This window comes from Neoarius graeffei, chromosome 10 (assembly GCF_027579695.1).
Source record: "Neoarius graeffei isolate fNeoGra1 chromosome 10, fNeoGra1.pri, whole genome shotgun sequence".
NCBI classification, from domain to species: domain Eukaryota; kingdom Metazoa; phylum Chordata; class Actinopteri; order Siluriformes; family Ariidae; genus Neoarius; species Neoarius graeffei.
Genome location: NC_083578.1, coordinates 10,974,215 through 10,998,939, shown reverse-complemented (window position 1 = coordinate 10,998,939; position 24,725 = coordinate 10,974,215). Strand labels below are relative to the sequence as shown.

Genomic DNA, 24,725 nt, shown 5'->3' with positions numbered 1-24,725 from the left:
AAATGGACTGTGGCAAAGTGGAAAACTGTTCTGTGGTCAGACGAATCAAAATTTGAAGTTCTTTATGGAAATCAGGGACGCCGTGTCATTCGGACTAAAGAGGAGAAGGACGACCCGAGTTGTTATCAGCGCTCAGTTCAGAAGCCTGCATCTCTGATGGTATGGGGTTGCATTAGTGCGTGTGGCATGGGCAGCTTACACATCTGGAAAGACACCATCAATGCTGAAAGGTATATCCAGGTTCTAGAGCAACATATGCTCCCATCCAGACGACGTCTCTTTCAGGGAAGACCTTGCATTTTCCAACATGACAATGCCAAACCGCATACTGCATCAATTACAGCATCATGGCTGCGTAGAAGAAGGGTCCGGGTACTGAACTGGCCAGCCTGCAGTCCAGATCTTTCACCCATAGAAAACATTTGGCGCATCATAAAGCGGAAGATATGACAAAAAAGACCTAAGACAGTTGAGCAACTAGAATCCTACATTAGACAAGAATGGGTTAACATTCCTATCCCTAAACTTGAGCAACTTGTCTCCTCAGTCCCCAGACGTTTACAGACTGTTGTAAAGAGAAAAGGGGATGTCTCACAGTGGGAAACATGGCCTTGTCCCAACTTTTTTGAGATGTGTTGTTGTCATGAAATTTAAAATCACCTAATTTTTCTCTTTAAATTATACATTTTCTCAGTTTAAACATTTGATATGCCATCTATGTTCTATTCTGAATAAAATATGGAATTTTGAAACTTCCACATCATTGCATTCCGTTTTTATTTACAATTTGTACTTTGTCCCAACTTTTTTGGAATCGGGGTTGTATAAGGTTGTTGAAATATTCTGCTTTTGTTAAATTTAAAAAAAAAAAAACACTTGGAAGACGGCTCTGGACACTTACACTAATGCATTTATGTCGGAGGACTACAGTCGACTTGCTAACTTTAGGACTGCAGTTGGTTGTCATGAACAGTTTATAACTTCAACAAAACAGAATTCATGTTAAAACTATAATGAATTTCCTGGTGACACAGTCGTACTCTGTGACTCTATAGGACACTGTTATAGAAGCGAGTTATTTACAGTATAATCACGTTATCAGTCATCACCCAGATGAGGGTGGGTTCCCTTTTGAGTCTGGTTCCTCTCGAGGTTTCTTCCTCATGTCGTCTGTGGGAGTTTTTCGTCGCCACAGGCTTGCTCACTGGGGATAAATTAGTGATCAAATTAGCTCATTAATTTTCTGTAAAGCTGCTTTGTGACAATGTCTATTGTTAAAAGCGTTATAAAAATAAACTTGACTTAAATATCACGCCTGCTAATAAACACTCTTCCTGCACTGAGATCCGTCTACCGCTGTCTATCTTGTAGTGTCCTGATCCTCAGATCTTTAACCCAGCCGCATATAAAAAGTTGTACTCCTCCATGCTCTTCCAGGTTTTCATCTGTGTGTCCGTGCAGAACGATGTCTGCAGCACCAGGTAGTCTGAGATGTCGGGGAACTCAACAGATGGATCATTTTCCAACTCATAGGAAAAATCCTTCTTTGTTAGCGTGTAAGGATCTAATCCCATTGAGTGGTTTCTATAGCCACTTCTTTTGCGTGTACTTCTTGATTTTAATAACTTGCTTGTTTGTTGTACACAAACATGGCAGTAAGTTCTTGTGTTAATCAACCAGACTCCACTTTTGGATCATTAATCCGTTTTGACTGAGAATGACCCGCATGCATGGTTTTATGTTCGCTTTTGGTACATCCATACAGTTTTAAATACAATACCCACAATCAAATTGCACTTATTTAATTCCTGGGCTCCCATCTGTAACAGGGAGTGATGCTGCATCCCATTAATACACGTTACAATAGATTATTAGATTCTAATAGAATAGATGAGCGGCGGCACGGTGGTGTAGTGGTTAGCGCTGCTGCCTCACAGCAAGAAGGTCCGGGTTCGAGCCCCGTGGCCGGCGAGGGCCTTTCTGTGCGGAGTTTGCATGTTCTTCCCGTGTCTGCGTGGGTTTCCTCCGGGTGCTCCGGTTTCCCCCACAGTCCAAAGACATGCAGGTTAGGTTAACTGGTGACTCTAAATTGACCGTAGGTGTGAATGTGAGTGTGAATGGTTGTCTGTGTCTATGTGTCAGCCCTGTGATGACCTGGTGACTTGTCCAGGGTGTACCCCGCCTTTCGCCCGTAGTCAGCTGGGATAGGCTCCAGCTCGCCTGCGACCCTGTAGAAGGATAAAGCGGCTAGAGATAATGATATGAGATGAGAATAGATGAGCCAAAATACTTGTGGATCTTTTTTAATGGGCCCTGACTCGTTACAAGCTGGGTACAATTTGCTGGGGGGGATCATCCCCCCCTCTGGTTTTTATCTCTGCTGAAAAAAAATCCTCGGAGACAACCCCGTCAATAAAACCCCGTCAGGGATGCAAACAGCGCGCCTTTTGGCGGATGCCGCCTTTTTCACGGCCGATTTTTTTTGGGGGGGGGGGGGCGTTGGAGTGTCTGATTATAATTTCAAAGTAAATTCTGTATTAAAATTACTAAATAAGCAAATCCGTTACAGTCCATGAAACAGGAAGTATAAGGATGAGAAAAAAAAACAGTTTAAATCGGAAAGCTGCGCACAATGTGAACTGCGCCATCAGAGCAAACTGTTCATTTAGTATTCATGTATTTTAGTGATTTTCGAGTCACTGTCCATTTAATCCGGAGGGAGAGAAACATCACAGCAACGCGACAAGCAATGCGAACTTTGTTGTGTGTTAGTGTTCGTGTATTTAGTCAGAGAGATAGGAAGATGAATTTACTATCTCTGGTTTAGTGTTCGTTTTCATTTAGTGTTATTCATTTGATATCATCGGATGTTACTGAGCTGTTAGCCTATTGTTACCTTAATTTTGTGACGTTTCATGATTTTTTAAAAAAACATCCCCCCTTCTGGTTTTTTGACAAATCGCACCCTGGTTACAAGTATGAATAGGTGGGCCTTAAAGGGCTGATGACACGAACGTGACTCTATGCAATTTCTTAAATAAACTATACAACATGGCAAACATGTTAGATTTCTGTTATAATTACGTGAAAAGAAGCTGTTGTTACGCGAATATCCAACTTTTAATTGCACAGCGCAAGAAAACTGGGTCCGTGGCTCGCGGCCATGTTGTGACGTCAGCGGAAGAACACGCTGCGGTTCACTGGCTGTTCGACTCAATGGAAATGGCGCATGAAAACGCCGGTGAACTCTCTAGCTCTTCCTCTTCTGGGAGTCTAGAATTGTGTTGTGAGTGGGAGAGATCGGAAGAATCAAGTGATGACGAACACGGGTGCATCCAACCGTACAGGTTTGAACCTGTTACTGTGCAATCTGAGAGCGACTCCGACCCCGAGATGGACAGCGGACAGGCAGACAGCCCAGCATTGAACACCACAAGGTTGGATAACAAGGATTGGTAGGTCAACCCTTATTTGTTCAAAATGTTACAGAATCAATATTTTAATATTGTGTATTGTTGTCTTGCATGTGTAAACACTGCTTATATCATGTAAGCCGTATGCTACACTGAATACATAGTTCCTAATGGAGCGTGTAAACGGCTAACATAATAAGCTTACGACTACGCCTGATCCGTGATACGTTTAGGATAATATTGGCAGGCACGTCTTCTAGTTTATGGCTTCTTAGTTTTATCCTTGAATGAAGCAAAATATTTGATAACCTACATCAGCGTAAGCAAATGACAATCTGTAGCCTACTTGTCTGGCTAAGTTAGCTTTCCCTCAGTGTTTGCTTTGAGAAACAAGCTTTCACAAGCAAATACGTGACTGATATCACGCCGACTTTATGATTACATTTATGATTATCATGAATGTGTACTCTATGAGCGCTCTGGAGCGAGTCACTTCCAAGATGGCCGCGCACACTGCATGGTTACTATTTTTAGCATCATGTCGGAGCACTCTATAGCTCTACGTACCTTTATCTTATGTCGTTTCTCAACACATGTTCTGACAGTTGGACTGTCTTTGGAGGAGTCGCCTTGTCCCAGGCGACTGCTGGATCCGGCATAGCTACTAGTAGACCCCCTCCGGAATACTGTAGGCACTGCTGATGGTAGCAGCACACGTTTGTGCTGAACTGCACACCCAAGAGATTCTTTTAAGCTGGGAAGGGTGTCAAAACAATCCAAATCGAAGTGTTCAGAGCACAGGACGGATGTTGGTGAGGGCTCCCACTTGTCACGAGTGCGCCTGACTTGCTTCACCCACTTCGCATGCAGCTCAGGATCTCTGGGAAACTTGAATAAACTTACCCCATCCTTGTGGGTTTTGGAGCAAAAGCCGGCAACACAACGCGAAGGCATGATAACTATATATATATAATATTATAATAATTAGTGCTGTCAAGCGATTAAAATATTTAATCGCGATTAATGTCGCGACTGTCATAGTTAACTCGCGATTAATCGCAATTTAATCGCACATTTTTGTCACATGAAAAACCATTGTAATTCTCTTATCAGCATAAAAAAGTGAATGGGCTTGCTCACCGTTCGAACTACGGGGGTACTCGGGGGATCCGAGATCCCCTGAAACAGACATGAGATCCCTTGAAAACATGATTTGCGAAATGTTGGATGGTCTCTAAAATATTGGCAAAATGATGTTTATTGACATAGCAATCGTGTGTAACGGGAAGCATTTGCATATCCGAAGTGTTGTGTTTACATCAAAGATAAAATAAACCGATGTGACAACGACTGCTGCTGCCAGGTTGGGGACACAAACTAGTAGAAAGGAAGTGTGCCAACAGTGGAGATCTGCGCGATGGAGATCCGCGGTGGAGCACGCGCTTGTCTCAGAGCGCGCGATGGAGATCCGCATTCTGAGACAAGCGCAAGCACACACACACACACCCCCGAAAATATCGGCATAGTTCGAGCACTGGTTGTACCAATGTTTTTTTTTTTATTGCAGAGCATAACACGTCACAGCCACTGCAAAGTCGGGCTGGAGCCGCCGATGGGAAAACGAAACCTAAGCCGAGCACCGTGGCTCTTCGTCCCGAGGCGCAGGGCGAGCGCGCCCTGCCCGCGCTGGTTCTTTGGGGGGAGGGCAGAGGACTCTGGCTGTGCGGGGCGTGGCATTACGGTCTAGCTGCTATCGTTTTTCTAAGCAAAGTCTCTGTTCCAAGTTCCTGGCAGTTTCAAAAGCTTATGAAAAACCTACATCATGTCACAGAGCGTTAATCTCGCGATAAAAAAATTATCGCCGTTAAAATTGAGTCAAGTGAACGCGTTAATAACGCGACATTTTTGACAGCACTAATAATAATGTATAATAATAATACTAATAATGATAAACTGAACACCTCTCGCATCAACAACAAACTGGTAAGTGAGGAGGAAGATTCTTTCGCTGACATCATATACTGTAGCCCCTCCTCCTCTTTCGTCTCCTGGGTGCTGCAGTCCCGTCAAATTTGCCCAAATAGCCGCGTTTTTTATCATAACTTGTAAAATAGGCGCCTTCGTGAATTAATATATGGATCATCGGGAATTACTTTTTATGTTATAAAACATCGCCAAAGATGTCAAAAACGTGTCATCAGCACTTTAAAGCAGAAAAGTTTGAGAACCTGGTTTAGCAACTGATAAAGGAAATCTTGAATAATCCAACTACTAAATTACACTGATCCATCTTTCCAAATCCTTGTTATTAATAAATTGTTCATAATTGATGATGTTTTCATGTTTAATATTAGATTTGCTTAGTAAGTCGATCTTTAGCTTAGCCCTATCATTTTTTTCAGTAAATCGATGTCATTATTGTTATTTTACTATGTATTCTTTTTTTTTTAAACTTTATGCTTTATGTAAGTTGACCCTAATATTGTAATTTTTATTTTCACAAGAGGAGACCCTCGACAAACCATCAGGTTTCAGGCCTCCCCTGCATGTCTTATGTGTGTTATATTTTGTTCAGCCAATTTTGTTCTTGTATGTGCAATAAACAATAAAAATAATTTTTTAAAAAAACCTGGTTTAGTGTATAGTGGTGTATGGCATCAAATGGAATACATAAATGTTATAACTGGATGTCTAGAATAATTTATTATTTTTTGACATAATTGCTTATGGGATTCCCCCCTTCATAAATGTTTATTTTACATAAAAATTGGACTTCTGGAGAAACTACTGAAGTCTTATAAGGTTTAAATGTATTAATTATTGACATGATTGCCTGCTGGATTCCTTTTCTCTTGGCTTTAACCATCAGTTTAATAATTTAGTATTAAATCCGAGGAAACTGTGACCAAATTAATTATTCATGAAGTTATATACAGTAAATCCACAAAGGGGAAAAAATATTTCATCTTGCGCTCAGTTGTTCAGTCTGGCAAGAGTGAGAAGCAGTGTTTATATATATATATCACACATCACATCACATTATCTCTAGGCACTTTATCCTTCTACAGGGTCGCAGGCAAGCTGGAGCCTATCCCAGCTGACTATGGGCGAAAGGCGGGGTACACCCTGGACAAGTCGCCAGGTCATCACAAGGCTGACACATAGACACAGACAACCATTCACACTCACATTCACACCTACGCTCAATTTAGAGTCACCAGTTAACCTAACCTGCATGTCTTTGGACTGTGGGGGAAACCGGAGCACCCGGAGGAAACCCACGCGGACACGGGGAGAACATGCAAACTCTGCACAGAAAGGCCCTCGCCGGCCACGGGGCTCGAACCCAGGACCTTCTTGCTGTGAGGCGACAGCGCTAACCACTACACCACCGTGCCACCCTATATATACAGTGGGGCAAAAAAGTATTTAGTCAGCCACCAATTGTGCAAGTTCTCCCACTTTAAAAGATGAGAGAAGCCTGTAATTTTCATCATAGGTACACTTCAACTATGAGAGACAGAATGGGGGGAAAGAATCCAGGAAATCACATTGTAGGATTTTTAATGAATTAATTGGTAAATTCCTCGGTAAAATAAGTATTTGGTCACCTACAAACAAGCAAGATTTCTGGCTCTCACAAACCTGTAACAACTTCTTTAAGAGGCTCCTCTGTCCTCCACTCGTTACCTGTATTAATTGCACCTGTTTGAACTCGTTATCAGTATAAAAGACACCTGTCCACAACCTCAAACAGTCACACTCCAAACTCCACTATGGCCAAGACCAAAGAGCTGTCAAAGGACACCAGAAACAAAATTGTAGACCTGCACCAGGCTGGGAAGACTGAATCTGCAATAGGTAAGCAGCTTGGTGTGAAGAAATCAACTGTGGGAGCAATTATTAGAAAATGGAAGACATACAAGACCACTGATAATCTCCCTCGATCTGGGGCTCCACGCAAGATCTCACCCTGTGGGGTCAAAATGATCACAAGAACGGTGAGCAAAAATCCCAGAACCACACGGGGGGCCCTAGTGAATGACCTGCAGAGAGCTGGGACCAAAGTAACAAAGGCTACCATCAGTAACACACTACGCCGCCAGGGACTCAAATCCTGCAGTGCCAGACGTGTCCCCCTGCTTAACCCAGTACATGTCCAGGCCCGTCTGAAGTTTGCTAGAGAGCATTTGGATGATCCAGAAGAGGATTGGGAGAATGTCATATGGTCAGATGAAACCAAAATAGAACTTTTTGGTAAAAACTCAACTTGTCGTGTTTGGAGGAGAAAGAATGCTGAGTTGCATCCAAAGAACACCATACCTACTGTGAAGCATGGGGGAGGAAACATCATGCTTTGGGGCTGTTTTTCTGCAAAGGGACCAGGACGACTGATCCGTGTAAAGGAAAGAATGAATGGGGCCATGTATCGTGAGATTTTGAGTGAAAACTTCCTTCCATCAGCAAGGGCATTGAAGATGAAACGTGGCTGGGTCTTTCAGCATGACAATGATCCCAAACACACCACCCGGGCAACGAAGGAGTGGCTTCGTAAGAAGCATTTCAAGGTCCTGGAGTGGCGTAGCCAGTCTCTAGATCTCAACCCCATAGAAAATCTTTGGAGGGAGTTGAAAGTCCGTGTTGCCCAGCGACAACCCCAAAACATCACTGCTCTAGAGGAGATCTGCATGGAGGAATGGGCCAAAATACCAGCAACAGTGTGTGAAAACCTTGTGAAGACTTACAGAAAACGTTTGACCTCTGTCATTGCCAACAAAGGGTATATAACAAAGTATTGAGATGAACTTTTGTTATTGACCAAATACTTATTTTCCACCATAATTTGCAAATAAATTCTTTAAAAATCAGACAATGTGATTTTCTGGATTTTTTTTTTCTCATTCTGTCTCTCATAGTTGAGGTATACCTATGATGAAAATTACAGGCCTCTCTCATCTTTTTAAGTGGGAGAACTTGCACAATTGGTGACTGACTAAATACTTTTTTGCCCCACTGTGTGTGTGGGTCTGTCTCAGAAACTGGGTACTGTGGGGGTAGCCCACTAAATATACTCACAGTCAATAAACTATATGGTTTTGAATGGTGATGTTGGTTTTAATTTGAAATCAAATGATGAAAGAAATAATACAGATAAAACTAAATCTTTGATGTGAATATTCAGAATTTGGCAAAAATTCTACAAATTTGTGGAAAAATGGCGGCTTGATCTGGGACATGATAAATGGTCGACTACATCGCATTCCCTTAAAAAGGTTGTAGTCCACTGAAAAGTCTACAGTTATCACTAATCGTATTTTAAGTTGTAACTTTATACACCTAAGGATTGGTGCGCTCACAGAATAATCATAACCGTAATAAAACATCATGCAGAATATTTGATCACCGTTGTAACTCCATTTTCCGCAAACCCAAAACCAATACCATCGTGTGTTTTGATCTAAACGGAAAGCCTCAGGGTCAAGGTCACAACCTCACCAAAAGTAGGAACTTAAAATCACTACGCCATATAAAAATTTTGTTATAAATCTGCGATTTTGTTTTTTAAAACGAAAGCTGAAAGTTAGGTATAGAATATGTTTCTTACAGAATATGTTACGATGGTAGCTGGTCTTGTATGAATTTCTGAGCTATAAAATGAGTCGTGGTCTATTTTTTACCGTAGCGTGTTATTTGTGTGCGGGAAAGACACACATTTAACAATTTGCATGTGTAGAATGGAATTTTCCACTCCAGCAGTTAGAAGTTGATCGCGCTTCCATTTGTGGTCTCTGTTACGCAGGTGATCTGTTCGGACGTTATCACTGAAAAGGTGCGTTTTGACGGTTTTATTTTGTTTTAGTCTTGCAGTATAAGGCAAGAGAATGTTTTTTTTTTTCATCTTACTTTCATATTTTGTAGTGTTTGCGTATTTTTGCAACCACGGTCAATTTAGATCGAACTTTTGATAGAATCTACGGCCGGTCATTTTGCCCCGGCCCTGCCTCGTGCTCCATGCGGTGTGGTAGTGATGTCCCGTTGCTCGCGCGCCACAGCAGAGACCCGCGCGACCTTCAGCTGGTACAGTCGCTGTTCTTTTACCACCGCCGTTATTCTCATCTTTCCGGTGTGTTCTCGATTTTTCCATTGTGTCCTATTTCGCCATATCAAATACCCAAAATGTATCATATTATTCATATTTAAGTGAATCATCAATTCAGTCATCATAATTTGGCATTTTTAACCCAAGCAATCAAAAAGAGGAAATTTATCCAATATTTTCACTCATCTGTGAAGGAGGGGCTTTAATTCTTCATGATGTCGTTATTTTATATGGAAATCAATTTTACAAAAGCATTTGAATTGTAATCAAAATAATTTTCCACAGTGGAGGCCAGATAAAGCAAGATGCTATCTTTATTCTTATTAAACATGACAAAAGAAGCATTGAGTGTTAGGTAAATTTATTTTTTGACCAGGGGCGGCACGGTGGTGTAGTGGTTAGCGCTGTCGCCTCACAGCAAGAAGGTCCGGGTTCGAGCCCTGTTGCCGGCGAGGGCCTTTCTGTGCGGAGTTTGCATGTTCTCCCTGTGTCCGCGTGGGTTTCCTCCGGGTGCTCCGGTTTCCCCCACAGTCCAAAGACATGCAGGTTAGGTTAACTGGTGACTCTAAATTGAGCGTAGGTGTGAATGTGAGTGTGAATGGTTGTCTGTGTCTATGTGTCAGCCCTGTGATGACCTGGCGACTTGTCCAGGGTGTACCCCGCCTTTCGCCCGTAGTCAGCTGGGATAGGATCCAGCTCGCCTGCGACCCTGTAGAACAGGATAAAGCAGCTACAGATAATGAAATGAGATTTTTTGACCATAATGTCCCAAATGAGAGACCAGTTTCTGAGACCGACCCATATATACCCAAAGTGGGTGGAATTCTGAATAAAAATGCCCGACAAACACTGTATTAGATTTTTTTTAAACAATCTTTATTTAGTTTTCATAGTTGTCAATACAAGACAATCTCCTCAATCGTATTGGAAAAAAACAACCCAAAAGACAATAACAAAAGATATAAACAAACAAACAAAAACAGAGCCTGTGTGAGACTGTTTTAGTAAATGTTACTGACATCTGATTAATCATGTCTTCCCTTATATGTCCAGTCAACCATTTCCCACATCTTTTTATATAAACATCTTCTTTCATTTTCAACTTGTAAATGAATATATAGCATTAAATGAAACGAGTCCTCCTGGATATAGTTATATACACCAGCCTTGAGTGGTTAGCGCTGTCGCCTCACAGCAAGAAGGTCCTGGGTTCGAGCCCCGGGGCCGGCGAGGGCCTTTCTGTGTGGAGTTTGCATGTTCTCCCCGTGTCCGCTTGGGTTTCCTCCGGGTGCTCCGGTTTCCCCCACAGTCCAAAGACATGCAGGTTAGGTTAACTGGTGACTCCAAATTGAGCGTAGGTGTGAATGTGAGTGCGAATGGTTGTCTGTGTCTATGTGTCAGCCCTGTGATGACCTGGCGACTTGTCCAGGGTGTACCCCGCCTTTCGCCCGTAGTCAGCTGGGATAGGCTCCAGCTTGCCTGCGACCCTGTAGAAGGATAAAGCGGCTAGAGATAATGAGATGAGATGAGATGTGAGATGCTCCATCACCAACATATCATCTATGATTGCCATCCACTGTTGGTAACTTGGAGTGTCAGACTTAAGCCAATTCTTAGTAAAATATAGTCTTCTTCCCAGCCACCAGAAGAATCCTGACCAAATATTGGTCACTTTCATGCACCGTGCCCTCCAAATGACCCAGGTACAAAAAAAACAAGACAGGATTTAGGCATCATATATCCCAAAACATCACAGAGAACTGTATTAGATTGAAATTGATCAATTATTAATTAATTGCATTGTGGATTGATTTATTCCTTTTCTTGCCGTTGAATAATTTTGTAATAAAACTAAACGATTTGAGATCAATCTAAAATGTTTGTTTGTTTGTTTGTTTGTTTGTTTGTTTTCATGGAAACACTAAGGACACACCCCCTCCCTCCGCTCTCAAGCGCACGCGCTCATTCCTCCTTGCTCGCGCGAGCGGAGATGTACATGCAGCGCGCGCGCTCGCTCGCTCACTGTGGCGACAGGAAGCATCCCTGAGGCTGCGACAGGAAGCATCCCTGAGGCTGCGGCTTTACAACACATTTACTGAGTCATTTTCTCATTAACTGACCTTTTAAAATGTTTATCTGACTGTTAATTTTTGTCCGTTTTTATTTACTACCCGCCTGCTGATGTGTCACTCGGAGCTGGGATGGACTTCGGTGTTTTTATGGAAACAAACCGGCACGACTTATTAGCAGAAAGCTAACTTTTTTTCCCCCGTTTAAAGCTCATTAAAAATGAGGGACCGTCTGGCTGAACTGAAATCGGTAAGTAAAATAAGTTTGACCAGAATTTCAGCAGGTTTTTTCTTTCTTTTTTTTTTATTTAATTTTTGAGGCTCAAACTGTTATTTCAGACGCTAGTGTCAGGGCAGTTAAATTCAGGCTGAATCCCAAACGACGGCCATTTTGGATATGTAGTGCACTAAATAGTGTACATAGTGCACGGAGGTGATGTAGGAATCCATAGAAGACTAGATGCCTCGTCCCCGTTGCCCGTCAATGAAGTCGAACGTCCGCACATGGCGGCCATCTTACCTCAGACAGCTGGCTTACCCATTACATTGTGCTGGTAGCGATATGTACTTTTCAGATGATCGTAACTTCTTCAAATTTCAATCGATATTCAAACGGTTTGGTTTGTTATATAAAAAAAACAAACGGAAGTATGTATTTATGATATTAATGATGAATAATCATTTTATGTTTTAAAAAAATACGCATAGCTTGGCGAAAATATTTCAGTCTACTACAGACTGTAAGACAGGATGCATGCTGAAATTCCTCTGCTGTGAGAAGCCTAACACTGCATACTTATGGATAACTGCGGCCTTAGGACAAATAACCATACAATTTATTTCCAATTTTTAGTGAAAATATTTTTACATGTGATAGGGCCGTAGGGGAAGCTAAAGTTAAATAAACAGCTTTAAAAAACTTCAGAAATACTTCATCCACCTCAAAAACCTAATGCACTCACATCATAGCATAATAACAAATGCACTGCCCGAGTAAGTAATAGTATAAAACAGTGACAGCGACTCACGGTAGTTTGTGACAAAAAAAAAAAGCATTTAATTAATCACATGTGGTTATACTTCCAAGGATAAAAAGATATGGGGCAGCACGGTGGTGTAGTGGTTAGCGCTGTCGCCTCACTGCAAGAAGGTCCTGGGTTCGAGCCCCGTGCCCGGCGAGAGCCTTTCTGTGCTGAGTTTGCATGTTCTCCCCGTGTCCGCGTGGGTTTCCTCCGGGTGCTCCGGTTTCCCCCACAGTCCAAAGACATGCAGGTTAGGTTAACTGGTGACTCTAAATTGACCGTAGGTGTGAATGTGAGTGTGAATGGTTGTCTGTGTCTATGTGTCAGCCCTGTGATGACCTGGCGACTTGTCCAGGGTGTACCCCGCCTTTCGCCCGTAGTCAGCTGGGATAGGCTCCAGCTTGCCTGCGACCCTGTAGAAGGATAAAGCGGCTAGAGATAATGAGATGAGATAAAAAGATATCTTTACATTTACAAAAAGAACATTCAAAGCTGATTATAATGTCAAAGTCAATATATGTTGACACAGAAGATTGAAATTTCATTTGACTAGGCTCCAATGTGCAGTTAAAATAAAACTAAACATACTGATATAAACATCTACAATTAAAACAGACACACACATCATCTTGTCATCAAAGTCAGTACTTTGATTTCCTGTAAATCATAATGTGGGCTGTGCTGGGCTTGCGTAAGTCTTCATACCCCTTGTCTGTGGTAAGATGGCCGCCCTGTGCAGCCGCTCTGGAATACACGGTGAGGAATCTAGTCTTCTATGTAAATCTATGTAGGAATCAGAAAGTTGTTTGGGAGTTAACCCTGGGTGTTGTGCAAGCACAGGATTTTTCCCCCCTTGTATTTTATTTATACAAGAACATACAATACAATCTCTCGTAGAGGGGGAAAAACCCAACCATGTTTCACAGAGGTGTTTTTTTTATAGTACAAACAGCAACAAAAAAACCCAAAAACTAGGGGGTATAATAGTGTCTTTTATTTAAAAAAAAAAGGAGCTACACTATACAACTGGAAATAGGTTAAAACAATAATGACTCAGAAATCTGATGAGAAATACTTCCAGTCTTTTCAACTAAGTAATGCAGAATAATACAATTTGAATTCGTTCATAAAACAGGAAAATGAGGGTGTGTTTCCTCTCCATTTGCTACAATGGATGTGATATTTGGCTCAAAGTAAGACTATATTGATTGATTACTTTATTCTGAACAATAAAGAAGAAAGATATAAAAATAAAAATTTAAATAAAAAATACAATAATCAAAACATCATAATAAACAAACAGAATAGCGTAGCCACAAGGCAATAACATAACAATGTTCAGAAAGGATTAGGAAGAAGTAATAACTTATCCAATCCTAACCCTCTATACCACCGCTAATCAAACGTCACTTTCCACCATAATAAACTATATATACAAAAGAAAACAAAAGCAATAAACAAAAAAGAAAACATACCAACATGGTATCGACCAAATCAAATCATGTATACAGATACTTATGCATATAGACACACACACAATACATATATACAGTACATACATATACACATACCTATAACTATACACTAAATACAAGAAGACCAGTCACAGACTTGCTCTCAATTTCATCATCACTTATATAGTCTGCCTGTCCTCATTCTCATATATTTTTATTAACATGTTTTTATATAATTTTTTAAACAGTTTTATGTTGGTGCTATTTTTGAGTTAATTTTCCAGACCATTCCACAATTTCACGCCACAGACTGTTATGCACCTACTTTTCATAGTTGTTCTAACATTTACTCTCTTAAAATTCATTTCCCCTCTCAGGTTATACCCAACCTGCCTTTCCATAAACGTATTTTGTACCTCACCCGGAAGAAGGTTATGTCTTGCTTTATACATAATTTGTGCAGTCTTTAATTTGTGATGTCTATTAACAATATTGGAGTTAGATGGGCTTAAATTATCCATATAAAATAAAATGAGTCATATTTTATGAAGGAATATTATGTTTAAGAGAGAGAGAGAGCGCAGGATTTGTGCAGTGTTTCAGTATCAAGTTAAGTTTATTTGTACGGTATAGCGCTTTTAACAATAAACATTGTCGCAAAGCAGCTTTACAGAATTTGAACGACTTAAAACATGAGCTAATTTTATCCCTAATCTATCCCCAACGAGCAAGCCTGTGGCGACGGTGGCAAGGAAAAACTCCCTCAGACGACATGAGGAAGAAACCTCGAGAGGAACCAGACTCAAAAGGGAACCCATCCTCATTTGGGCAACAACAGACGACATGACTATAACATTAACAGTTTTAACATGAAGTCAGTTTCGTTGATGTTATAAACTTAGTTGATGGAAACTTGAGTGCAAAACTGTTCATGACAACTGCAGTCCTAAAGTTAGCAAGTCAACTGTAGTCCTCAGCCACAAAAGCATTACTGTAAGAGTCCAGAGCATCCTCCAGGTGTGACTTTCAACTGTCCACATGGGGCCGTCCTCTACAGGAGCGATGCGATGAGACTCCAGCCAGACGTAGGGCACCAGGATGGATCAGGCAGGTCCGAGGAGCAGAAGAGGTCAGCATCTCAATCTCAGGACCAACATGTAACTCAGAGGGACAGATTTTGGGGGGGGGAACACAGGTTATTGGGTATGCCCAATGTCACCTGGATAAGTAGGAACAGTATACATATTTCACTGAGTACAAGCAGGGACTCCGGCAACTAACTACGACAGCATAACTAAAAGGGGAGAGCCAGAAGGTAACACAGGCATGAGGGAGCCCCGGGACATAAAGCAGCAGCCACTACACCGTCAACAAACTCGAGTGAGCAAGCGAGTGGGGACTGACAGCCAGGGTTCTACAGTGCGCACATTTCGCTCGCATTTGTGAGCGAATTTTTCGGCATGCGAACGACGAAAAAAGCGCATTCGTGCGAGGGCTTCTTGCGGCCAACAATTTAGGAAAGCACTGAGCACAGATGCGACGAGTTTAACATTCTAAAATGTATCAAACGTTAAACTGCAAAGTATGTAAATCCAGCGCTGGATAGCCTACCTAATATCATTTTTTACACTAGAGACAAGAAAATTACATCAATGTGTTCATCAGAGCCTTGTAGTGCTCAATGTGAAAGAATTTTGTGAATATCTCCTTCCGTTTTCGTGTAAATCCCCGTTGTTTGGAGGGAGCACTCTGAGAAAATCCTAGCCTGGGCCCGCCCATCCTAAGCGTGACCCAACACGAGGGCCTGTTGCGAGCTTAGTCTGGCAAGGCAAGCTATCTACAGCTCTTCCAAGCTCCCGAAAAATCGGGAGCCAATCAACTTTGAGCATCTCCAACGGCCCTGGGTAGAGGCGTGTTCAAGGCAGTGACGTAGTAGAACTGCGACCGGAAGCCATAGATTGTTTACAGAATCTATGCCGGAAGCGCTTCATTCACTAGAAACATTACGAACATGGAGCAGCGGCAAGCCTTTGACACAGCGGTAGATGCTGTATTGAAAGCATCCAACGGGAAGTTCTCATTGAAAACAGAGCAAAGAGCAGCCCTGGAGGTATATGTTCTTCCTGTTACTCAAGCAGTTTCCGTCGCGTCACATACGTCAGAGGAAAGAGTGATGTGATTGGTTTAAGCTTCGTCACAGCCTTTTCTGGCTTCGACCAGTAGCAAACTGAGGCATTTCAGAGAGGCGGGTCAACCATGCCTTTGGGAAATGGTTGGGCTTAATATCTTTGCCAGACCAAATGCTCGCAGAGCTTTGAAGTCGCGTTAGCCAGACTAAGAAAATCCTGCACTCTCTGTGTGACACTCTGTGTCTCTGCGCTCAGCGCGCGTGTGGGGGAGGGGCTGCTCCCTCTGAGAGATACATGCTTGTAGCATCATGGCAGTGTAACGAGTAACGGCCTGTATTGTTGTGTGTGTGTTCAGTGTTGTGTGTGTGTTCTGCCTGCGCCTTGCTTCCTGTCTGTAGTTGTGTGCATTGCCTCTGTCTTGCACTCCGGTGGTTCCCACGGTAGCCTGGGGGGGGAGTGAAAAAGTTTCATTTTTTTTGCCGTTCTGCCATGCTAGTGCGTTTTACCGGGACGTGAGATTTCAGCATTTTTATTCTTCTCGGTCTGTAGCTTGAATAAGTTTAGGCTACTGAATAACACTTTCAGTTAAACTTGAGTCTGGTGCTTTTGTGCTGACGCTACAATAGCCTACTATCACAATAAATATCCCCCGTAACATTTCCCGTTTTCTACTCATCTTTCTGTGATTGCCCCTCTTTCCCACGGTTGTATGTTGTAGGTGTGGCATTAGGTGGGAAAAGTGCTTTTTAGGGATTCATCAGATCATTCAACTGAGAGATAACTGAGAGCTGGTTCGGACCGAGCTGAGAAATATATTCGCTATGCAGAGAATAACGGCGTTTTTTTAAAAGCAATGATGGTGGAAACAAGAATAAAAGAACGGACGAGGAAGAAAGTGTAGTGAAGAAAGCTAGAACGACGGGAGAAGGTGTGGGAAAATTATATGATGAGATGGAAAGCACACACCCCCGTGCAAACATTTAGATGGGAACATACAACACAGCAGAAAAACAAATAATATACAGTATATACAAATGGTGCATGTCACAACACAGCAGAAAAACAAAGAATATATATACAACTGGGCATGTTGAGTTGCAGATGTTAATTGCACATTAGTTATAGAAACTCAGTTCAGCTACAAAACTCAGGATATTGCACTGTATTTGGTATTGTATTGGGTATGGATGTAAAAGTGTAGAAATCTAAATATAAAATATATAAAAGCTATAAAAAGTAAAAAGTTGCTCTGTGAGGTTGCACTGTAATAAGTATTGCACTGTATCAGGTAAGTGTGAGAATATTGTCCTTTTAGGTCCTTGTTGGTGCATTGTTGCACCTGCCAGAAGTGGCATCAGTCAGTGCATGTAATTAGCCTTTTTCACATTATGTCACTTGCAGGAGAACCTCACATCCGTTTTCAGCCTTTTGAATGGAAGAAGAGGCAGCATGCTAATCTGCTGGCTAACAAGTAGCAACCATAGAAAGTCAGTAAGCTTCCTTTCCAAAACAAGGCAGATAGGTGACTGGAATGGTCGCTAACAATACGTAATGTTAAACAACAATGCGCAATATTATTATCAATCTTATCTGTGAATGACACAGTTTTGTTAACATATGTTGCCGCCGTATACCTCTTCTTCCATTCAAAAGGCTGAAAACGGATATGAGTTCCCCTGCAAGTGACATAATGTGAAAAAGGCTAATTGTTCAAGGTGGTTATGACCTGTGGGGAAAAAACTGTTTTTGAGTCTGTTGGTCCTTGCTTTGATGCACCTGTAATGCCTGCCTGAGGGCAGCAAGTCAAAGAACTCCGAGCCAGGGTGGGAGCTGTCCTTGATGTTGTTAGCTCTGCTGAGCTCTGCTCTCTGTTTAGCTACTGTTTGTTCATTCATTCAGTTGTTCGTTATTCATTTGTTTGTTCATTCATTCATTCTCAATTGAATTTAGCGTTTTGTGTGTTGGTGTGTCTAAGGTTTGCACTGCAATAAACCTTTAAAATGAAAATGTGCTTGTGCCCCCATTTTTTCCCCTGTGCTCCTAAAATTTTTAACTTAGGAGCATGTGTGCTCCTGAAAAAAAAAGTTAGCGTAGAGCCCTGCTGACAGCATCCATACATCCCAGTTTACCAAAACACACTCTGTCTGAGGACCTTCCAGATCTACTCCTTTACCCCAGTATATGGAGTTAAGTGACAGATCCACATTACTTACACACACACACTAATTCTTTATTTGGATTAGCAAGTAAAATGCATATCAAAACCCAAATATTACTTTAAAACAGTTTCTTATTAGCCTGGGAAATCCCATGCTGCTTTGCACAATCGTTCTGATCTGAAAAGACAGCATGGAAACTATGGTCTAAAGGCTCGCCTGAGTTAGGGAGCCAGTCAGAGAGTGGGGAGGGGTGGAAAGACGGTGACGCGTACTACTCGACAAACGGAAGCTTGTAGTTTATTTGGGACTGTTTACGGATCACATTTAATATGGCCGCGAGCGATACGAACCAAACTTTCGATCAGCTTCTCTCATATTTGTCTTGCACAAACGGCAGTAATCGTTCGGTGCCATTGTTTTCCTGTTTTTGTTTTGCCTTCTCTTCTTCACCTCTTCGTCTTCTTCGTCGCTCTAACTACGTCACCGGGTACAACTGCCATGATTGGCCATAGGCTACGTATACGCCAAATGATAGACATTCGCAACGTCCAATAAACGGCCGTTGACAATCGTAAACCACACCTCCCCTACGAGAAATTCAATAGGTGGATTCCAGACCATATTTCACTTGTGATATGGTCTGGTGTTAACCAGACTAGTTTCTTATAGCAGCACGGCATCAATCATAATATCCATATCAAGGATAAAGCTGGCATCTACGTTTCCAGATGAAATAACTACCAATTGTGGCTGACACAGAGCAAAGCTTTGCAAATTGTTTAGCTTTTCTTTTAGTAAATCCACAAATCTATATCCCCTGAACACACATTTTATGAACATGTCCCAAACTACCAAAAATTAAACAATGATTTTTTTAAAAAAATTATTTAATGAATTAATCACCGAAAATACATTACAATACAAATTTAAAAAAAAAAAAAAAAGAGGAACAATTATTGACTCAAACAGATAATTCAGACTAAGACTGGATGTGACGGGGGGGAAAGAAACAGAACTTGCATCCCAATTGCAATCTAACCCCCTAGAATACTACATGCATTAAGAATATACTCTGAAAGTCCATACAAGTAAATAAGAATATGGCAGTAGAGTAAAATGTATATATATTTAGCTAAATTAATATCTAACCTGGAGGCCTATACGTTCCTTGCTTAGACAAATAAATATTAATTAGATTGGTCTTAAAAGTAGTAAATAGGTTAATTTCCTTAGTACTAGATGGCAACAAGTTCCACAATTCAGTAGTCCTGACAAAGTATGATTCCCTATAGTAATCCTGATTATGTTCTCAAATAAAATTAGTTACTGAGGTCATAATTACGTGTATGATAATATGGTTCAAAAATACGCAGGTGGTTTCTAATATCAGTAGATATAAGGCCATTTCTGGACTTGGAAAAATAGAAGTAAATCTGATATTTCTCTACGATATCCTAAAGGCAATAAATTAAGTTTAATTAGTCTCTCTATACAGTATATGTCATGTTTTAAGGATAGTTCAATATGAATTTAGTTGCTCTTCTTTGGATGTTCTCGAAGAGGGTTCGATGCTTAGTAGTGTAAGGTGACCACAAACTACTACCATATTCCAGCTTTGGTCAGACCAGTGCACAGCATAGCAACTTTCTGGTGCTGGAGTCTCGTACGTCCCAGCAGACTCTTTTAAGGAGACCAAGAACTCTATTTGCTTTGGAGATCATTGGAGACCATTATGCCAAGGTCAACGATATAAATGATGTACTTTCAAGCTGTCGGCCGTCTATGGTGTAGTTCCTGATGGTTGTCGAGGAAGTTTTCTTCTTGGAGATCATTAAGTTTAATTAATTTACTTATTACATCTTTGTGTAATGCCCTAAACAGCTGTGGCTACAAATGAGATTACATTTGTAGCCACAGCTGTTTAAGGCATTACGCAAAGGTTGGTATTTTAGCAGGTTTCATGTGTAACACGTCCATATAAGCGACAAAGGAGCAGGCAATTTCTAGGATAGTGACTTTTTTTTTTTTTTGACTCATTAATATTCACTATATCTAGAGTGTTAGGTGAGTTACTTATGGCACAGTCCATTATTGCACTATTCTCATGCGAAATGGAGAGCCAGTCCTTTTTAACAGTTTCGTTGTTGTGAAATTTTGTACATTTATCAATAGTACGAAGCTCTCTGAGAATGTGGTCGTGACGCGTGATGTAAAGTTCTTTGTGTGCGAGGCATCCGTTCATAATGCGCGCTATTGTCTCTCACTCCGTGTTGCTGTGAAGCAGGCAGTGTGGAGGGGTACCAGGTTGACAGGTTGGCTTTGGACCTGCCTGATCTGTCCTGATGCCCTACGTCTGGCTGGAGTCTCATCACATCGCTCCTGTAGAGGACGGCCCCGTATGGACAGTTGAAAGTCACACCTGGAAGACGCTCTGGGCACTAATGCCGCTTTTCCACTACCAACGCGGCGGAGTTGGGCTGAGCCGTGCCATGCTGAGTTGGGCTGAGTCGAGCTGAGTGGGGCTGTTGGAGTTGCATTTCGACTACAACCGCGCTGAACCGTGCTGGCTGGAAGTGGGTGGACACATTGGGTGGAGTTAGCGAAAGTGGGTGGACGTCACGTGATGTCGTTAGGCGGCGCAAATAGTGACATCAGTGATCTCTTAAGCGGTAGTCTCACGACCCGGATAGTAAACAATAAACATGGAGTCGTTAGTGTTGCTGGTCTTGGTGCTGTGGCTTGTTGTCACTGACAACGCCAACAGATACTGGCAAGGGCGTATAGATGAGGCGAGGCGCATAAGGCTTCAGAAATTCTCGTAGTTCGTAATTATTCTTCTTCCGGGTTTACGGTGTTTACAGATCCCAGCGTGCTCGCGGGGCATGTGTGGGCATGTGAGGACACTCCTCCTCACCAATCAGTGCACAGGGGAGTGTCTGCTCACGCCCCTAGCCCCACTCGGCTCGGTTTGGCTCGCTTCAGCCCTACTCCAAAACCGTGCGAGTTTTGGGTGCTAAGCAGGGCTGAAGCGAGCCGAGTCGTGCTGCTCTAAGGTAGTCGAAACACGAGCCGTGTCGGGCTGAAGTGAGCTGAAAAAGGGTAGTGGAAAAGGGCCATTACAGTAATGCTTTTATGGCTGAGGACTACAGTTGACTTGCTAACTTTAGGACTGCAGTTGTTATGAACAGTTTTGCACTCAAGTTTCCATCAATGAAGAGTTATAACATCAACGAAACTGACTGCATGTTAAAAATGTTATAATCGTGTTGGCTGTTATCACCCAAATGAGGATGGGTTCCCTTTTGAGTCTGGTTCCTCTTGAGGTTTCTTCCTCATGTCGTCTGAGGGAGTTTTTCCTCTCCACCGTCGCCACAGGCTTGCTCATTGGGGATAGATTAGGGATAAAATTAGCTCATGTTTAAAGTCATTCAAATTCTGTAAAGCTGCTTTGCGACAATGTCTGTTAAAAGCGCTATTAAAAAAACTTGAAACTTTGGTAGGCAGTACCTGAAGACGGGCTTTTAATGTGAACTTCAGGATGTCTTCATGCAAGACTGTTTTTCAGTACAGAGTGCGAGACGCTATGATCAGCGCCTGACAAACAAGCCAGCTTCCCCTGTAAGCATAGCCCAGTCCAGTGCTGTGTCAGGCGAAACTGAAAGTAATTCAGAATAATTGTTCTCAAATTTTGAACATCAAGGTATTGTTTGTTCTTGCCCAGAGTGATGGTTGCTTCCACTGTAATGGATGGATCTGTGACCAGCTTATCATTCACCTCTGCTGTCTGTCCTTGTTTGGCTGGCACAGCGCAGTTGTATATTAGCGTGGTTGCAGAGGTCGTTAAAATCCAGCCAATCTGAGCGCACGCCAAAGCCAGTTGTATGGGAATCTAGTTTTCCATTGGGCTTTTTCTAAAACCCAAGGAAGCTGTTGTCCTGTGGTGATGTGAGGAGGTGATGTGAGGAGGATCCTATGCTTTCTCAAATGCAGAAGGAGTGAGGCTCTGGCGAGCTCACGCACTGAGTCATCATTGTTTAACATTCTTAAGAGATTGCTTATTCGGGTGGCAATATAAACCCATTTGACATGTGGGACGCCCGGTCCTCCCTTCCCAGTCCTGTAGAAAACAACGTCTCTTGTTGTATGTGAGTTTTGGACTCATCCATTGTCTTACTAAGCTCACTGTCCTGTTATTTAGTTCAGTTAGGACACATTTGGAGAGATGAATGTTGGCGAAAAGATGTTGCACTTTGAAAAGGGCAATCTCTCCTATGGCCTGCAGTTTCATACACACACGAGTTTTGTGGTCTGGGGACCTTGTTTGTTCTTTACAGTTGTGTATGTTTTGTCTTTTCTCATTCTGTGACATTTACAAAATGTTATGACTTGGATTGGGGATAAAATATTCTCAAGTCCAAATTAGATTGATTGATTTGTCTTATTGGCTGGCTGAATATCTGACTATCTCTCTGACCAACTGACTTTTTGACTTTGTCTGACTGTTTAACTTTTGGATTTTCTGACCGAATTACTTTTTAACGAATTTCTGACTTTCTGACTTTTGGACTGATATATATATATATATATATATATATATATATATATTTTTTTTTTTTAGATTTTTTTTGGGCTTTTTTCACCTTTATTGGATAGGACAGTGTAGAGACAAGAAATGAGCTGGAGAGAGAGAGACGGGGAGGGATCGGGAAATGACCTCGGGTCGGAATCGAACCAGGGTCCCCAGATTTATGGTATGGCACCTTAGTCGACTGAGCCACGGTGCCCCCAACTGACTGACTTTCTGACCAACTTTCTGACTGACTTTTGACTTTCTAACCAACTGACTTTTTGACTTTGTGATATACCGTACTGACTGACTTTTTCTGACTGACTGACCAACTAACTTTAACTGACTGACCAACTTTCTGACTGACTGATTTCTGACTATTTTACTTTCTGACCGACCGACCAATTGACTGACTTTCTGACCGACTGACTGACCGACCGACCGACTTTCTGACTGACTGACTGACCAACCGACTGACTTTCTGACTGACTGACTGACCAACCGACTGACTTTCTGACTGACTGACTTTCTGACTGACCAACTGACCGACTTTCTGACCGACCAACCGACTGACTTTCTGACTGACTGACTGTCCTTCTGACTGTATCTCTGACTGACTGATGAACAGCTTGACTGAGACTATACTTTTATATACAATTAAGAAATGTGATTTGGAGAAATTCAAGCCCTGTAAAATGTTCTCGATGACTCGGAGTCAAAATATTAATCTTCATAGAGTTCTAATTCACAGCTGCACACATTAGTCTGTTGAAATAATTACGTATTTTGAGTGACTAAAACATGTTACTGTGTGACAGATATAAATTGATTTGTTCCCTTAGTTTGATCACCTTGTTAGATGTTGTGTAATTGTGGGGGCAGCATGCACGCTGCCCAGTTTAGCTCTGGAGAGTTATTATTGCACTTGGTGGTCAAAAATTGGAACTGCAGCAAGTGCTAATAGTCACACTGCCCCGTGGTCAGGGCAGTTAAAAACAGGGTTGCCATCTTGGAATAGTTTTAGATTATTGTGAATAATTTTAAAAAAGTATTGCCACTAGTGAACAAATTTTTTTTTTTTAAATAATTAAATTTCCCAGGAAGGAAATGTGTTTTTCAGTGGGTTAAAAAAAAAAGTGGTGTTTTTTAAATTTAAACAAACCGGTAGTGTATTACATGTTTCCTGACTTTAGGGGAGGCCCAGTGATGAGGAAGATGGCAGCGTCATGGTTCCTGTGGATCAAGGTGGCTTTATGGAGGGCTTTTTCAGAAAGGTACATGGCTAATACACTTTTTTTTCCATTTACACTTTATCACTTACTAATGAGGGCGGCACAGTGGTGTAGTGGTTAGCGCTGTCGCCTCACAGCAAGAAGGTCTGGGTTCAAGCCCCGTGGACGGCGAGGGCCTTTCTGTGCGGAGTTTGCATGTTCTCCCCGTGTCCGCGTGGGTTTCCTCCAGGTGCTCCGGTTTCCCCCACAGTCCAAAGACATGCAGGTTAGGTTAACTGGTGACTCTAAATTGACCGTAGGTGTGAATGTGAGTGTGAATGGTTGTCTGTGTCAGCCCTGTGATGACCTGGCGACTTGTCCAGGGTGTACCCCGCCTTTCGCCCGTAGTCAGCTGGGATAGGCTCCAGCTTGCCTGCGACCCTGTAGAAGGATAAAGCGGCTAGAGATGAGATGAGACTTACTAATGAGGCAACATTCAGTCAAATCACAGAGCTGTTGAACAATATAAAGTGCAAGAAATATGAACTGTAGATAAGTATCTTTTGATAAAAGCACGATTGTCGGTAAATAAATGAAAATG

The 24,725-nt window shown here is 42.0% G+C and overlaps 1 protein-coding gene across 2 annotated transcripts in view; it reads left to right on the top strand.

The window, feature by feature from the left end:
• The first annotated feature begins 11,503 nt into the window (after nt 1–11,503).
• Nucleotides 11,504–24,725, top strand: part of stx2b (syntaxin 2b) — a 47,052-nt gene continuing 33,830 nt past the window's right edge. For both annotated transcript variants that reach the window (XM_060931276.1, XM_060931275.1), the window contains exons 1-2: nt 11,504–11,832; nt 24,107–24,187. In XM_060931276.1, coding sequence (XP_060787259.1) covers nt 11,803–11,832; nt 24,107–24,187 — 111 coding nt within the window. In that variant the 5' untranslated portion in view covers nt 11,504–11,802. The remainder of the gene's footprint in view (nt 11,833–24,106; nt 24,188–24,725) is intronic.